The sequence below is a fragment of the Carettochelys insculpta genome, chromosome 6 (assembly GCF_033958435.1).
Source record: "Carettochelys insculpta isolate YL-2023 chromosome 6, ASM3395843v1, whole genome shotgun sequence".
Lineage (NCBI taxonomy): Eukaryota > Metazoa > Chordata > Testudines > Carettochelyidae > Carettochelys > Carettochelys insculpta.
The window spans coordinates 119,685,754-119,703,503 of NC_134142.1; the positions used below are offsets into that span (position 1 = coordinate 119,685,754).

The 17,750-nt window shown below is 47.0% G+C and overlaps 1 protein-coding gene across 5 annotated transcripts in view; it reads right to left on the reverse strand.

Moving 5' to 3' along the window:
• The window catches only part of LOC142014039 (MLX-interacting protein-like), a 28,410-nt gene extending 18,582 nt beyond the window's left edge, over nt 1-9,828 (reverse strand). For all 5 annotated transcript variants that reach the window (XM_074996048.1, XM_074996046.1, XM_074996045.1 and 2 more), the window contains exon 1: nt 9,340-9,828. In XM_074996048.1, the coding sequence (XP_074852149.1) occupies nt 9,340-9,650 (311 nt within the window). In that variant the 5' untranslated portion in view covers nt 9,651-9,828. The remainder of the gene's footprint in view (nt 1-9,339) is intronic.
• Between the last annotated feature and the right edge of the window lie 7,922 nt (nt 9,829-17,750).

Sequence of the window (17,750 nt, forward strand, 5' to 3'; positions counted from 1 at the left end):
TGCAAGGGGAATTCTGTGCCACTGCACAAACGCAGAAGTAATGCCCCCCGCAGATTCTTCCCCGCACCTCGCAGGCTAGTTGATTCTGACAGGGAGATGAAGAGAATCTGCAATTGGACCTTTCACCCATCAGTGGCTGATGTGAAGGCAGACGAGAGATGAGTGACTCACAGGCTGGAGCAGCCAACCATGGACAGGGATGGGGCAGAGGTTGCCTTCCTCACAGCAACCTGCCCCAGGAGCCCTGTCAGGGGACACTGTGTCCTGCTCTGTCTGTCCGCCCTATGTCCAGAGGACTGCTGTGGCGTCTCTGTGACTGAGATTCGGAAGGGTTAGTGAGGGAGATGCTGGGGTAAGGAGCACAGAAGCTATTGGGTGACAACCAGCATTTGCTTTATTTTTTTCCATCCATGGGTGGAATAATTTTTGTTATGAGCACCAAGCATGAGCAGATGTGCACCATCAGCGGAAACACAGGCTGTGGGAACTGGGTGCTCTGCCAATCAGCTGGGCAGCACCTGAATCTCTCTCAAGTGCTCAGCTTAGAGGAATACTGGTGACAACGTTGAGATGGGAATGAACGGGAATGGGGCTGTGGGGCCATAAAGGGACGGGGCAGCTCTGCCTGAGTGAGGGCGCAGAGCCACACGGGGACTGGGGCAATGTGCCTGGCTAAATGGGAGAGCCCAGAGATCAGACAGGGTCCGTCTGGAGAGGTTCTCCCCAGCTCCCTAACAACTGTTTCCTACCAACAAAACTGTTACTTACTTATCCCACCCACGCACAAACAGCCATCCAGGTTCGCTCCCAGAAATTCCTTCCCTCTCCCTCAGCTGCTCCGTTACCCCAACTCCCCCTTCCACTCTCCCAACTTTCCACTTCTAAGGGGTGCAGGAAATACGGTCCTATATCACAGAACATACAGTAAATTCTTTCCTATCCAGCAGCCCCAGGACCGGGAGGTTGCTGGATATTCAAATATTCTGGATAGTAGAGAGGTGAACCTAGCAGTGAATAATACTAAAGGAAAACAAGATTAGATATTAAGAAACAAACAAAAATGTATGCAGAGTAACTCACTTACCAACAACAGCAGTATTGTACACTGTAAACTTATACTGTATTTGCTGTATTTATTTGTATTTACTTTCACTATCCTGTACTTATGGCAAACATAACTAAAATGTACTTATGGTTAAAATGCCGGTTATTCGAGAGTTCTGAAGAATAGAATGCTGGATCTGAAAGAGTGTCCTGTAGTATGACTTATTCAAAGTTCTGTATAAATATGACTAGTAAGGAATCTGCCATAAACCATTTCCTGAGTTCTACTTGTTCACGGGTTTTGAAATAAATTATCAAAATAACTGAAACTAGTGTGATTATATTGTGTTATTCTGACACATAAAATATACAGAATTTTAAAGTATTCTGCACAGAATTTTTAACTTTTTGACATGGAATTTGTATCTTTTGGGCACAGAAGTTACCCAGGAGACTATACAAGGGATGAAAATAAAAACTGTAAAGATGCTGATGTATTTTGATTATATCACAGGACATTTTTATCTATCTAAAAAAAGGTTGCGCTCAACTTTTGCACCACCGTGGCCACATTGTGGGGCAAATAGCTTCCCTCCCACTATCATTCTTATTACGTTAAGAATAACATAACATTATTTGTGCTTTGTGTTTGAGCACTGCAATTCTTTTAAGGCTCCAGTGTATGTCTTGGGGTACAACAAGATTTTGTTGTTTCTGAAGTAATTCTACAAAATCTCACTACCACTGCAAAGACAAGGATAGTGATGATATTACCGTGTTTTTCATCTCAGTCAGGAATGACCAATCTCGCAGTGTTGCTCTGTGAATATACACTGCTCCTGATACTTTTGGGTTATATACTCACACCTTCTGACTGCCAGTGAATAGGGATTAGAAAAATTGGGGAAAGGGATGACAGAATGCTTGATGAGGACGGGAAGAGTTTCCTTATGACACAGGTTTGCTCTTGCTAAAGCACTACAACTAACAATGAACAAATATAAAACTGTTTCACTTAATAAATATTTCAAACATGTTAAAATGCCCCTCAAAATCCAGACCAACTGTCTCGTCCGCATGCTCCAGTTTGTCACATTACTATGAAAACTCTGGGAACAACAAGAAGTCTTGTGGCACCTTATAGACTAACATATTTTGGAGCATAAGCTTTCGTGGGCAAAGACCCGCTTCAAAGCGGGTCTTTGCCCACGAAAGCTTATGCTCCAAAATATCTGTTAGTCTATAAGGTGCCACAAGACTTCTTGTTGTTCTCGAAGCTACAGACTAACACGGCCATCTCTCTGATATTAAAAGTCTGCGTTACTCTGTAGGTATGTTTTGTGACTTTTTTAAAAATTTTGTGAACTGTGTCATAAATTAACAACGCAAAATATTTACTGCTAAAGCACTGCATGTATGTTGTATTTTAAAAACATTTGGCTTGTATCCACTGCCTCTCAAATACAAAAACATAGTTTTCCTGAATATCCGATTCCTGCTTTTATTTTACCTATTAAACCCAAATTTAATCAGTTATTTAATTGACACCCCATACTTTAAACTCTGAAAGAAAAAGCAGTCAAATATTTCATCAACTCTTTTTAAATAAAAAAAAACAGTTTAAACTAGTATGTCAACACCATTAGATTTCCAGTAAGCTAGTTCTCTGTGGCTACATCTATGCTAGAAGCATCTGTCTACAGAAGTTACTGTCGGAAGAGATGTTCTGACGGATCTTCTGTTGACAGATCACATCTACGCATAAAAGCGACTGATCTTTTGACTGTCTCCATCAACAAAAGGGCCCCCTGGAGCATCTACACAGCTTTTTTGTCAACAGTTTCTGTCAAAAAAATGCATTTTGTGTGTAACTGCCCCGTTAGTTTTGTCTACAAAACTCTCTAGTGTAGACATAGCCTGTGTGTTTTGTCTAAAGTGATTTTGAAAAATAAATATGAATGTGTGTGATAGATCTATAAACCAAACAATTTGAATATATACTAATTGATAAAATAGTGCCCATTTTCATTTAAATCTGTGATTCTGTGCTTGTTTTGAGAAAGAGGAGGGTAGGGTAGATATAAGTGCTCCCTGCTGGAGAGAAGGAGAAATAACTTTCTTATCTTTAATAAAAAGCACAATTGACCCTTTTACTTTAAATAGGTTAAATAAGTTGTGTGTTTTGTCTACCCAGAGTGTATGAACCAATTTTAGACCTTTTGATTTTGTTTAAGTTAGGTTTTGTGTGTTTTATACAAAATAACCCTGAAAAAACAAGTATGAAAATATGCGGAAAGGTGGCATTTATAAAATAATATAAAATGGGTTTGAATGGCATAGGTGCTGGAACTAAGGGTGTGGGGGGAGCTGCCACACCCCCACACTTGAAGTAGTTTCCATTACATACAGGTTTACAGGTTGGTTCAATGGCTCTCAGGCCCCCACTACACAAATTGCTCCAGCACCTCTGTTTAAATGCATGTTTACAGAAGTGTACCTATAAAACAGTGTACAAGTTGATTTCAATGTAATTGTTTTGGGAAACAGGGTGTGTGTGAGGGACATAAATGGTTCTATGTACCTTTGTGCTGTTGTATGTTTTGCCTTTTCTTATCTGTCCTTCAAAAAGTTTGCAAAATTTTAGAGGTCTCTACTACAATTTAAGACAACACACTTGGTTTTCCTTTAATTACAAAAAAAAAAAAAAAGGACAAATGCTAATGTCATTACCAAGAAAGAAAATTTGAATCCTCGTATAGGATTAAAACCAAATAAAGCTAATTGCTAAATTTATGGCTAATTCCTAAAGAAATCAACACACACATGCTCTTTTTGACTGGTATTTTACCTCTAGTTTACATGTGAGTGTTACAACCAGTGAAATATTTGATTCACCATGACTCTGAAAAGTACATGTCAATTAAATATCAATGGATAAATCCATGAAGTGCTGTGCTCAGCTTCACTCTCGAAATGGGATGTTTTTTAATATTCTATGCAAGATGATTTCACACTACATGCTGTGATTTGACAATACGTTTTGACTGGTTCAGTCAATGAAGTTTCATGCCATTTGGCCAGTAATGATCATTGGGGTGAGATGCTTTCCTCTGTCATCTTTCCTTTCCTTTCCTTCCATCTTTCTTGGTTATCTCATGTCTATCCTTTTAGTATATAACCATCTCTCTTGCTATACTTTTTCTTCTCTTTATTGATAATATTTTGTGCCTTTTGTGCAATCGTTTAAGAAATTTTAGTTATAACTTTAGTGACTGCATAGGCTTTTTCTCAAAAATGGACGCTTATGTGTATTAATGCGTCTCCTTCATGCCTCTGTAATTAGTACTTTGTACAATTATTTAATGACTTTATTTAGAAATGCACTAACCACAAAAAGTCTATTTTCCTCTAACAATGCATGTTTTATATCTAGACAGATGTATACATATTAACACTTCTATATTCTGCTGTTACTTAGATTTTGTAAATTGTTTAATATTTTAAAATATAGTAACTCCATAAAACCATATTTTCTCTAAAAGTACATTATTGTATATATGTATTGATGCCTTTTCTTTATTCTTTTGACTGTACGTCTTTATTTAAAGAAGACCAACAACTTATAAAGTATTTTTTTTTCTAAAAATGCCTGTTATACGCATGCCCGTGCACACACAGGCACACACAAATATTCTGTCACTACTGAGATTTTTGTAAAGTATTTAGAGCCTTTATTTAGAAATAAACTGTGTTACAACTATTTTTTCTAAAAATGCAGGTTAAAATTTCTCTATTATCTGTCATTCAGATCTCTACACTTTGTTAGAAAATGTTTACAAAATAATTTACAAAACAAGATATTTAGAATTACACTGAATGTGTAAAAAGCATATTTTCTTCTAAAATTAGAAAAAGGCATGAAAGGTGTATTCTTACATGGCTCTAATGTACCCAAAAAGGATGAATTAAACCAAAAAATTATATATATATTTTTTCAAAATGGCCAACCACACCAAAAATGTATATATCCACAAACAGCAAGGGGAGAGAGGGGGGCAGAAGAGATGGTGTCAAAAGGCAAAAAAGGGGTTTGTGTGGAAACCTTTTGACATTTATATGACGTGAAAAGTTAGAGAGATAAAAATGACTTTAATGGTAAAGAAAAAGACAGTGACAGTCACCATCCAGGCAAGTATCAGAGAGATAGCCGTGTTAGTATGTATCTTCGAGAGGAACAAGAAGTCCTGTGGCACCTTGTAGACTAACAGATATTTTGGAGCATAAGCTTTTGTGGGCAAGCGGGTCCTGTTAGTTTATAAGGAGCCACAGGACTTCTTCTTGTTCATCCAGGCAAGAAGATTCCAAACTGATGCCTAAGGATCAGCAGTTGGTTGGCCCTATTGTATCAATGAAAGAGGGCTGTGTAACCCCAGGACTTCTTAATGCCAACTGTCAGGGGCACACCAGGAGCCCCTGGGTTCACCAAATGAGTGCTCTTCACAATCATTTGTTAGAGGTATGTGCAAAAATATGTACATATTCTAAAAATTGTGTGGTCTATGTCTGTGACTTAAAGCAGACCACCAAAGCGTGAGTCACATTCTCCTGGCAGACCAGAGGGAAGATGTTTATCTCAGGCTGCCTAGTCACATGCAAACAGAGGAGTGTATCCTTTGAATGCCCATTTTGAGTCAGAGCAAAATGCTAACCCACTGATTATGGAGACTCGAGCAGGAAATTAACAGGAAAAAGTAAACAGTGGGGGTGGAACACTATTTTCAGATGAGCGTCAAAGGTCTGAATGGATACACTTTGGGACGCAGAGCTACACCCTGGCATTCTTTCAGTCCAGAAGGGAAACCGCCAGTCAGCTTGACCTTATGCAAAGTAGTCTCAGTGAAACTTGTTGAGATTGCTGGGGTAAGTGACCACCTAGAACAGGGGTCTCAGACTCAGTTTGTCTTAGTGCCGTTCCTCAAATCCTCCCAGCACCCCCTCTGGCAGGGCTCTGGGGAGTGGAAAGGGGCTAAGCGCTCCAGAGGGACATCTGGGGGGTCTCAGGGGTTGTGTGTGCCTATCCCTGACCTGTGGAGGCCTGTCAGATAGTGCTGGTGTTGCCAGAGGCTGGTGGCCTGGAGATCTGCAGCAGGCACCAAGTCTTACTCAGGCAAAGAGCAAGTGGTGGGGAGAAGCCACACAACGCTGGGTGAACCCTGCCATCCCACTCCGCACACTTCCTTTCCCCAGCTGGAAATCCCCTCAAAGGAGACTTTTAGCTCCCACCCTGTTAGGTTAGTTGAGTTCTAGCTAGAGGAGACTCCGACAGAAACAGTAACCCAGGAATAAATCCCTGATACAAACCCCATTTCCAACTCCATCCACCCATCTATACCAGGAGCTAACCACATGAGTCGCACCATCGTACACCTGCACATCCACTAATGTGATATGTGCCGTCATGTGTCAGCAATGCCCCTCTGCCATGTACACTGGACAAACCAGACAGTCTCTGCACCAAAGGAGGAACAGACACAAATCTGACACCCGGAATCAAAATACACATAAGCCTACAGGGAAACACTCTAACCTCCCTGGACTTTCTATGATGGATTTCAAAGCAGCCATTCTTCCACAAAAGGATTTTACCACAAATTTACAGAGGGAGACAACTGCAAATAGAATACATCTGCAAATTGGACACATTTAAACCAGGCCTGAACAGAGACTTCAACTATCTTATGCATTTCAAAGGCAATTTCCCACCTTTGATATTTGCAGGAGTGGGACACATCCTACTTAATTTAATTTGGTTTTATCAACTGGTCCTACTTGCAACAGGTAGCCCCTTGTTTCCTTTCCTTCTCACCTTCCTCCTGCTAGACACACTCAGGATTCTGTTTTTCTACTCCACTGTCAACTCAAGAAGTGTGTCTTCCCCAGGACCGCTCATGACCTAATGTACTTGTTAATCTCCAAGACGCTACAGGACTGTTTACTATTTGTGGATTCACTAAGTGGTAGGCAATAGGAAGCTTGGGAAGATCAGAAGCTGATCAGAGTCACCTAATTGCCCTCAAAACAATTGTATGGCTTCATATGGCTCCCTCTGGAAGTGAGGAGCATAACACAAGAAGTTGGGCTCAAAAGTGAGCCCAGAAGAAATGAGATGAAATGCTTCTGAACTCCACAGTCAAACTTTCCAAGTTGTTATATCTGTAAAAAGGCAAACTAGCACAATGCCTCAGGGGAGGTATGTGGGGAAGGGTACAGGTGCCCATGTATATATGGCTGGGACCCCAATAAGTCTTAGAAAAGGTTCAGGTAATGGCATCCTCCATCCTGATTGTTCTACTGGTCTCCTGCTGGCTTTAGGAAAGTGATGAATGGGAGGCCCAGATGCCACCCCCTGAGTTTCATACAGAAATTTCTGATAAGTAAAGAGTCCTCTCTCCCAGTTGCCTCTACCTGCACTAACCCAGGAAGGGAAGGACCCTTCCTCCCCAAATTAAGCCCAGACCAGATCCACTGTGCTCCATGGAAGAAGTACCAGGACACACAATTTGTCTCCTCCAGGCCAGCTCCACAGCCTCATGACTCCAGGAATACAGGCTACAGGTTGCGTGTGTGGTACTGTGGGGGATAGTATGTGCCTGACAGGCCGTTTGACACCCCTTGGCTTTTCCCCAACAACCTCAAGCTCATACATAAAATTATGGAAATTTTATGACCAAAGTCTCAGTTACGGTTGAGCGTTTCTAGTGGTAACTCAAGAAACACCTATAAGGAATACTGCAGCATGAAAATTTAGCAAGCGAAGCATTGGAATTGCAGGAAATTCACATTTAAGTTTAATTTAAAACAAAATTTTGAAAGGATGGAACTGTACACTCCAGCTCCACACAAAGTGCTCGCAGGAAAGTCTGCAGACACAACTGTGTGCATTTGCACCAAAGATTTCCTTCTAAAGGACAACTACCACCATTGTTGTTAGTGTTATTAACCGGTAGGGGCTGGAACAGTTCCCTGCCTGTTGCTGGCAGGGGTCTGCTGCAGCCTGGCAGGGCCTGCCATGGGTGGGTTGTGCTCCACTATGGCCAAGCAGCCCTGGTCTAGAGCGACTTGGGCCATGCCACAGGCAGGAGCTCTCCAGTCCAGTCAGGGCAGCCACTGATCCATGGTGGCTCGGTGAACTCTGCAAAAAGGGGCCACCCCAGCCTGGCCAGAGTAGCCCCCATCCATCAGGGGAAGGAGGGGTGCCCCCTCCCAGTAGCTCCCACTAATCGGTTTACCTATTAAACTTAATGTTTAACCATTTAACTAACTAAACAGGATTTTACATCCCTAGTGCTGACTTGTCCAGGCATTGCACAATCTCCTATGCAGTCCAAGATGCACTTCCCCGCCACCTGATCAGACAATGGCAGAGCAAAGGTTACCCTGTGCTGCTAAATACACACCTCAACGCAGATACTAATACAAAGCTGATTTGTTGAGTGTATACAAACCACAGAGGCCTGGAGCAGGAAGTTACAGCACTAGCACGAAGAGAGCAAAGGTCAGAGCACTGAGGAAGTGTAACACTTACAAATGGCTTCCTCTATACAGTCATCGATTCCAAGGTCAGAGGGGACCACTGTGATCATTTAGTGTGCTCTCCTGTATAAGACAGGCCAAAGAATTTCCCCCAAATCATTCCTAGAGCAAAGTTTTCAAAAGAAACATCCACACTTAATTTACAAATTGCCAGTGATGGAGAATCCAGCACCACCCATGGTAAATTGTTCCAGTGGTTAATTACACTCATAGCTATAAATTCACACCTTATCTCCACTCTGAATGTATCTAGCTTCAGTGTCCAGCCATTGGATCACATTGTAACTTTCTCTGTTAGACCGAAAAGCCCATTGTTCAACAGCTGCTCCCACGCAGGTTCTCATAGACAGTAAGTAAATCATCCCTTAACAATCTCTTTGTTAAACTAAATAGCCCGAACTCCTCAAATCTCTCATTATAAGGCAGGTTTTTAGTATTTTAATCATTCTCATGGCTCGCCTCTGAACACACTCCAACTTCTCAACATCTTTCTTGAGCCGCGGACCCTGGGACTGGACACGGGATTCCCACAGAGTCACACCAGCATCAGACACAGAGGTAAAATCACCCCGCCACTCCTACTGGAGGTTCACACTGGCGGCTCCCGATCCCCACTGGCAGCCGCACCCCACAATGCTTCATTGAGAACAAACTCACTCTCAGTTCCCGCCCAGAGCAGGATCCATGCTCCCGCCCTCTCACCTGTAGGCAAGCGTCATGCACTCGAAGAGCTTGGTGAGGGAGGCGTCAATGCTGAGGGCACCGCTGCTGCGGGGGCCGTAGCGGTACGTCCGGCACGTGCAGGTGTTGACAGTGTCGAAGTCGTAGGTGGTCCCTGGTGTCACAGCCCCCTTGCTCGCCTCATCCCGCCAGCTGCCAGCCCCTGGCTCCTGGGCCCCTGCCTGCTCTGCTGTGCTCCCCACCACGGCCCTGCCCGCCGGGTCCAGGTCAGGGTCAGCGTGTGGCTCAGACACCATGAAGTGGCCGCTGTGGATGATCTGGGGTCGCGACATCCTGGGCAGCCAGGGTACATCCCTAGCAACCACCTGGCAGTGCCACAGTCTCCTAGGCAGCACACCCCGGTTGCCAAGGCAACCAGGAGGTTGGTGGGGACGTAGGCCCCTCCCCCCAAAAATTGGCTCCTGGCAAGAAGTGGCGCCCAGGCTACAGCTGTACCAGGCCCCTGCTCCAGGCTCCCATAGCAACAAGGAAGAGACCTCCCGCGCATGAGCACCACCGCCCCCTCTTTGCGCAAGGCACGATGGGAACTGTAGTTCTTCGCGCACTCTCCAACCCACTGATCTCTCGCCCGGGCAGACACAAGATGGCGCCTGAGCCCAGACGCCGTTCCCATAGAACTACATTTCCCAAGCTGCCTCGCGGCAGGTGGGCGGTGCTGGCAGGCGGGCGGTGGGGCGCTGGGGGTTGTAGTTGTGTGGCCGCAGACGGCAGTAAAGCTGCTGAGCCCAGCAGAGTGTGGGGCACAGTGGAGCTGAGGAGCGGGGCCAATCTGTCTACAGCCCCTTTCCATGATCCACAGCCCCGTGCAAGAGGCACTGCGTAGGGACCATTCAGCGCTATGCGCCTGGATTACTGGACTTGTAGGGGGAGAGGGTGGAAGGGGAGTCTCATACCTGGCACCCCTTGGTCATGTCCCTTTATGCAGGGGGAGGGAAGAGTTCCTAGGGGGCAGAGCTCATGTTATGTTAACTCTGGAACCTAACGATGGTGACAGTGTTAACTATTGTACTGGTGAGCAGCCAGCCATGCCGGGATACTGGGTAGAGCTTTGGAGTGGTGGGTAGAGTTTGAATAGACACCCCCACATGCACGCACAGTCTAATCCTCTTGCTCCAGTCTAACCCCCTAGCTTCCAAAGAGGGGTGGCTCAACTCCCCCGCATTCCCAGACCAGGAGCACTTTAGCCCAGTGGCTTCTCTGCACCCACATTCTGCTCATCTGCATATGCCAGCTGGTGTGGTCCAGGGGCTCCGGCCACCTCCCAAGCTCTGAGTGCTTTCAGTGGGACCATGACTGAAACTTGTCAAGAAGGGCTGCAGGGGAGCAGAACCTGCATGGCTGGACAAGGAACAGGGCTGAGTCCCAGCCATGCCCAGATTCACCTCTTAGAGGCAGTTTAATGCACCCTGTTTAGACCCGTCGTCATTTTGGCTTTCCTTTTTAAATGTCATCTCTCTTTCCTCCTTTCACAGCCCTCCCTAGCCTGCACGTTCATCTCTTTGTCTATGCCCAGCTCTCACCACTTCCTCCCTCTTTGGTAGTGACCACAAAATGCACTTTGGTGGCCTCCCTGTGACATGAATTAATAGCCTCTGTCCAGTTCTTCATTGCCAGGCATGTCCTATAACTGGTCCCCCTTAATAGTACCAGTGATCCCTCCTCCAGCCCAAAAATGGGGCCTGGGGGTTTACTCTATTCACTTCTGTTGGACGAACGAGGACATGAGATGGACCAGACTGTGCTCACAGACTACGAGGGACACAGTCAGTGAAGCATTAGCTTCTTTTACCTGATGGCCTCTGTCTTGTACAGGAGCAGCGCCGGACGGAAAAGGATATGAGACGGACGACATCACTAGGTGCATTTCCACCCACAGACTTGGATTCTCCTCTGCTTAATGGGCGGCACCCACCGGGCAATTTCTGGAGTAAAGTTTTAAACCACCATGGTTCAGGCAACTTGGGACAAGGACACACGACACAGACGATGATGTGGGACCAGATTGGGGGAAGCATTGGCTTCCACACACCTGAGAGACTACATCTTGAGGGTAATTTTCCTCTCTCTTAGGCCAACCGTGAGGTCCACATCGACGGACAGATCCCAGCGAAGGAAGCACTTCACCCCGAGACATACATATGCTATTAACACCTGGACTTTACCTTACCTTACGGGTGACGCTCCTCTGGACCATGTGTAGACACTTGTGTAAATTACCTCGCATTTGCATCCGGAACGAGGCTTTTAATACTCTGTGTGTGCTTTTAATCCCTGTTATGTCAACCCACCCTCAGAGCCCAGATGTCAAATGCTTTCTTGTGTCACATGTACCCTTTGTTTAGCTTACCAGAGCCATTAGCTACACTAGAACTCACTCTTCTGTGTACTGGCTGAGCTACAGGGTGCTTGCTTTGTGCCCTGTCCACGCTCCCCGGTAAGCACTGACAACCACGCAACGGGTCAAGGAGGGAGCCTCTCTCTTTTAACAGCTCCACTTGCCCAGACCAGACCAGAGCAGTCCAGGGCTCTTTGGGCACAGGCTTTCTGGGATCCAACCAGTGTTCCCTACAAACTGTGTGCATGGGCGGCCACTCAGGAGCAATTCATGTGCCACCCAGCTAATTAGCAGCACGCCCACAGCCAGCACCTGGTGTTTCTATGAGTGGTGCACAGCCACACGTCTTGGTGTGCATAAAATTTATTCTGTGCATGATGGGAAAAGATTAGCGGGACTATTGGATCAATTCCCATGGGGCACCCCTGCTTCCCTGGAGGATGCTGAGGGCGCCTGGCATGTTGCAGGATCGGGTCACTTCTGTGTGGTGCCAGGGCAGAGCTGGACTGACAGGGCTTCGGGGTTGGGCGCCTTCAAAAGACATAACCAGCTAGCGGACACAGCCGAGGGAGCTGGAGGCGGCTGCGTGAGGTAGCGTGTGACTGTATCTAGAAGGCCAGTCAGCAGCTCTCAAGCACCGTCCTCCCCTAGAGAAGTGTGAACGAAAGGGAAGCTTCCCAAGAGGCTCAGCAAAGGCTTCCTGCTGTCCCCGGAGGGCCACATGCAGAAGCAGAGCCCAGTAATGTGCCACAGAGGGACAGTGGCCAGACCCCCAGTTGGTGCCAATAGGCCATAGCACCAATGGAGTTAATGGCCAGATTTGGGGGCAGAGCCATGCTCACCTACTTGTTAACATGGGTGTATAGCCTCAGGCAGCCGCAGAATGGCAGCAGCAGGGACTGTCCTCAAAGGACCGTGGCTGCTGGCTGAACCAGCCTCTTCCCAGTGGGGGGCTGCTGAGGTGGGCCTGAGCCTGCTCCACCTGTTCCTCTCACATGCAGGACCCCCCCGCCCCTCCCCAGGCCCAGAAACCAGAGCTGGGCTGTGGTAAGAGCTGCTCCAGGTGCTTGGGCTGCTGTGGGGAGCCTCAGACTCGCCACCTGCCCTGGGTGGCATATCCTAAGGTGGGGGCAAGGTTGCTCTCAGGTACAACAGCCTCCACCCAGAGCAGGTGGAGAATTCAGGGTATCCCCAGAACACAAGAACGGGGCACCCCAGGAAAGTGTTGTCTGTGGAGCTCAGTCAAAGGGACCTTTACGGACCAAAGAAGAGAAGCAGGCTTGGGTGCAAAGCTTCAGAGAGCAACACCCAGGCATCCCCCTTTCAGAGGTCAAAAATCAGGAGATCAGGCCCCAAAATTGTGACTTTTTTTTAAATGTGTTTAGTCTTTTTCCCCCACCCCTCTACCCCGTGTGTGCTTGATCATTTCAGATGGCCAAGTCAACCTTTAACACACACGGTTCCCTGGCTGCTCGGACGGCGCCTCCACTAACTCTCTCCTGACGCTGCTGAGAGGGGAACTGCTATCCATTTCCTGTTACTGGCTTCACGCAACAGCCACATCTCTCTGACTACAGCTGTCCTGGGGCTTCTCCACCAGACGCACCACTTCCTCAAGTCCCCACTGCCTCCTGGACCCAGGGCGTCTCCTCTGCCTGGGCCCACTTCACTGATGCCCTGCTCACTGGGAATTGAACAGCAGCTTTCAGCACTAAAATCTTGGTCCCCTTGACATAAAGAGTCTCTCTGCTGTCCGTAACTGTCCTGGAGCAGGCATATAGTCTATTGAACTAGCATCGTGATCATATTATGTGGCCATCCCACCAGCACTGTCCTGAAGTCTCCAACAATTAAAGATTACATCCGGTTAGGAACTGCCAGGAATACATCCAATCAACATGGACACGGCCTTGGTGCCCCTTTGCGCCTCTCAAGGCTGTTTCAAGGCTGTTTCAAGTGCTTCATCTCCAAAAAAAGCCCAGGTTGCTAAGTGACCACAGTGCAAACAGCAACCCCCTTACTTTATAAAACACTTGAAGACTTACATTGCTTGGGTCCTTCAGGGCAGGGCCCCTGTATTTACCTAGGGGTGTGAGGGGTGCAGGAGTCAGGGCAAGGGCTAGGGGATGTGGTGGCTGAGTGTAGGAGGCTGAGGTGGGGAGGTGCAGGAGTCAGGGTTGGGGGTGCAGAGGGTCTCAGGAAAGGGAGCTGGAAACATGAGAGGTGCAGGAATCAGAGGTGGGGGGTTCAGGGCAGGGAGCAGGAGCCGCCAGTGGCTTCTCCCCAGGGTCAGCCTGGGAGAGTGGGGGGCCACCCAGGCTGCCTACCGGCTGCTCCCTGGGGGCGGCTGGGACTGTGCTGGCTGGCTGGCAGCTGCTCTTTGGGGCAAACTAGGGTGGCAGGGGCTGTGCTACCAGCTAGTGGCTGCTTCCTGAGGCTGGGGGGCTTGCTGCCCTCCCTGTGAGTATAACTATCCCTGCTCTCACATTCCTCCCTTTCTGTTGCTAAGAAACAGTGGCATTCCAGGCACATCCCATTGTCCTGGCACAACCAAACCCTGACCTTGCTTGAAGTTAAGAGAAGAGGATGCTGCACACCAGATTTGCTGAGCCTAGCTCTTACCACTGAGGAGGCATTCTTGAACAAATGGACTCACTGATGGATGCACAGATAGACAGACACACAAATTCTCTAAAATACACAGCATACCAGTGCTTCAAAACTAGGGTACCATGAAACACCTGTTAATCCTACCGTCCCTTCTGGAGAGAGAGAAGTCTTACTAGGTGCAGTGAAATACACAGTCCATCACAAGTATCAGAGAGGTAGCCGTGTTAGTTGGTATCTTTGAGAACAACAAGAAGTCCTGTGGCACCTTATAGACCAACAGATATTTTGAAGCATAAGCTTTCCTGGGCAAAGACCCGCTTCATCAGAAGCATGAGACTCATGCATCTGATGAAGCGGGTCTTCGCCCGTGAAAACTTATGCACCAAAACGTTAGTCTATAAGGTGCCACAGGACTGCTTGTTGCACTCTTATATTCCATCATGGCAACCTTAACGCTGACCCATGCAGTGCTGTCAACTGCTATGCAGCACTGTTATGGGTTTCTTGTACTCCCATAGCAGCTAGGACCCCTGCCAGTCACTGGGCAGGACCCCACTGTACAAGCACAGAATTATCTCAGTTTTGGGATCTAAATGATTGTGCTCCATGGGGATGTATGACCAAACATTAGGGCTATTGCTTGTGGCGATAATACCTTCATTTGTGGCATCCTGAACTGCTTTTACAAGATCAGATTTCCAGCAATGTATAGTAAAAAAAATACGGTACATAACTGGATGCACATTTGAGAATGGTCTAGCAGCAAACTTAATGTGTCCCTCTGTTGTAACTGATTCACTCATTTACTCAGAGAAGTGCCTAGGATCTGTTATGCAGGTCAGACTAAATGATCACAAGGGTCCCTTCTGGCTTTAGCAGGCGATAGCTCAGTGGTTTGAGCATTGGCTTGCTAAACCCACATTTGTGAGCTCAGTCCTTGAGGAGGCCACTTAGTGATTGGGGCACATAGATATCAGGGATGGTGCTTTGTCCTGCCAAGACAACAGGGGACTGGACTAAATGACCTCCAGAGGTGCCTTCCAGCTCTAGGAGACATGTAGATGTTTGTGTAATGATCCTGCATTCACCTAGATTCTATTTCCAGCTGGCCCATGATTTATATCTTGAGGTGACTAATGAACCTAACACATACTTATGCTCAGAAGGCGATCGGGGTGACACTGGAGGGGGAGCTGCACGAATGGGTCACATGCGCTCAGGCTATGGGCAGGGACCACCCTTACACTCGCCACAAGCAAGGCGGCAATTCCAGAGGAAGAGGTGAGCAAAGAAAGGGAGGGACATGGGGTTAAGGGAGACTGATGGGGAATACATGGCCAGCGTCCCTCCTGGGGTTCTCTCGTCAGCTGCCACTGGAAGGAGTCAGTTTTGAATCAATAAATGTCGAGTCCAGCAGGCAAACACAAACCAATGGAAAACATTGTCCTCAGTGACCATGAAAATGTGTAGATAAGCAACGTAAGAAAAATGTTGCTTAGGAGCTTCTTAGAGTTTGATTTAAAATACATGTTGCAAATACCCTGATATGTGATGTTGATTATTTAAGTTTTCATAGAATCCTAGCCCTGGGCTCTCAAGAAGTCACCACATCCAGCCCCGTGCACTGAGGTAGAACAAGGAAAAGCCTTGTATTACTGGCAGGTGTTTGTCCTAGCTGTTCTTACGAACCTCAGATGATGGGGCTTCCATAATCCCCTTTGGAAGCCTATCCCAGAGCTTACCTACACCTACAGTTAGAAACACAAGGTGGGTGAGGAAAGATCTTTTGTTGTCTCAACTGCTGGTGAAAGAGGCAAACTTTCAAGCTCCTCAGAGCTCTTCTGTAGGTGCTGGAAAGCTACTTAGAGTGTCACAGCTAAATACAAACGGAGCAGATTGTTTAGTGCAAGTAGTTGACACACACCACAAGAGTCCAGCCAAGGCGGACAGTTAGAATCCCCCACGGCTGGGATGAAAAAGGGTGGTGGAGAAGCTAGTGGACTACAGGTTGCTGGACTAACCCATCGATCCAGAGTCTTCATTAAATCCTTGATTTTTAGCGTTTAGCAACATTAATGACTTCCTGGGACCAGTCCAACAACACCGCCGCAAACAACGTACAGTCAGAAATGTTTCCCTGCTGTCTAACCTAAATCTCCTTTGCTTATGAAACATTAATGCCTTTGAATCTCAACGCCAAGTCATTAAACAATTCTTGTCTGACACGGCTATTAGTTCCCACCACTCTGAACCACTAAACTGATACAAATACTAACAACAAGAGCGGAAATCGCCTCTTTTTGTGCAGCGGTGAAAATGGAAATAAATAAAAATAGGGAGAAAGATGCTGGGAGCCAACCACGTAATTATCCAGCAAAATGACATGAAGAAGAAAAATGGAATGCTGGCCCAGCCTATAATACCCGATGCATTATTTGGGGATGGCATTAAGACTATGCTAAAAAATGCATTTCTGCATGCTTCGCGAGCCGGACGTTGAGCGTGTGAGTTGCATCTGCCGGAGGCGTGGCTTTAAGCAGTAGAATCGGCAAGTGGAAGATGAGGAAAGTACGTTGGCTACACTTAGTAACTGGAGTTTGAGACCAAGTGTTTTGTTTTGGGCATTTCCCAGGTATGTGTCCAGGGCGGAGGGAGTGAAACATTTTCCTCGCTCTCCTGTTGCAGCGGTAAATGAGACAGTTTTTAAAATGACTGGCAAGGGTGAGTCACTAGATCATAAAAGCAAAGAGCTGAGCAGTGCTGGTGTTTCTTGTCATGCTAGCTCAGACTGAAGGTCCATCTAGCCCAGTATCCTCTCTGCTTACAGTGGCCAATGCAAGGTGCCCCAGAGGGAGGGAACAGAACAGGAGCTCACTGAGTGCTCCCTCCCTGTCCCCCATCTCCAGCTTCTCAACCAAACTCAAACCGTGTCTTTTCAGCCCCAGACTGGTGAGCTGTCCCCAGAGGAACACCTCAGATACCTCAGAGACGGGCAGCAGTATGTAAGCCAAAGCTAGAGCCAACCCCCAACCCCAGTGCCTTCGCTATCCTTGGCCGCGCAAAGTGACTGGTGGCAATGCCTTGCATGTGATGGACCTGTTCCCATCTCTCTGTGTGGGTGCACACCAGAAAGATGCAGTCACCTGGCCAGCCTGGCTTTGCCAGCTGTCGTACCTGGGTGCAGAGAGGGGAGCAGCCCAGGCAGCATCCTGGAAGACAAAAGACACAGCCCAGGGTCAGGGCTCTGATTCTGCTTCCCCAGAGGTATTTAAGCACCTCCTGGCTCTCAGTGGGAAAAATCCAATTTTCCACCGAAAGCCAAGGTTAGCAGAAAGCATGCAACCAGCTGCAGAACCCCACGCCAGGCAGCTGGCATCCCTGGAGAAGCTCCCTGCTGGGATGGAGTAGGAATTACCTGCAGTGGCTT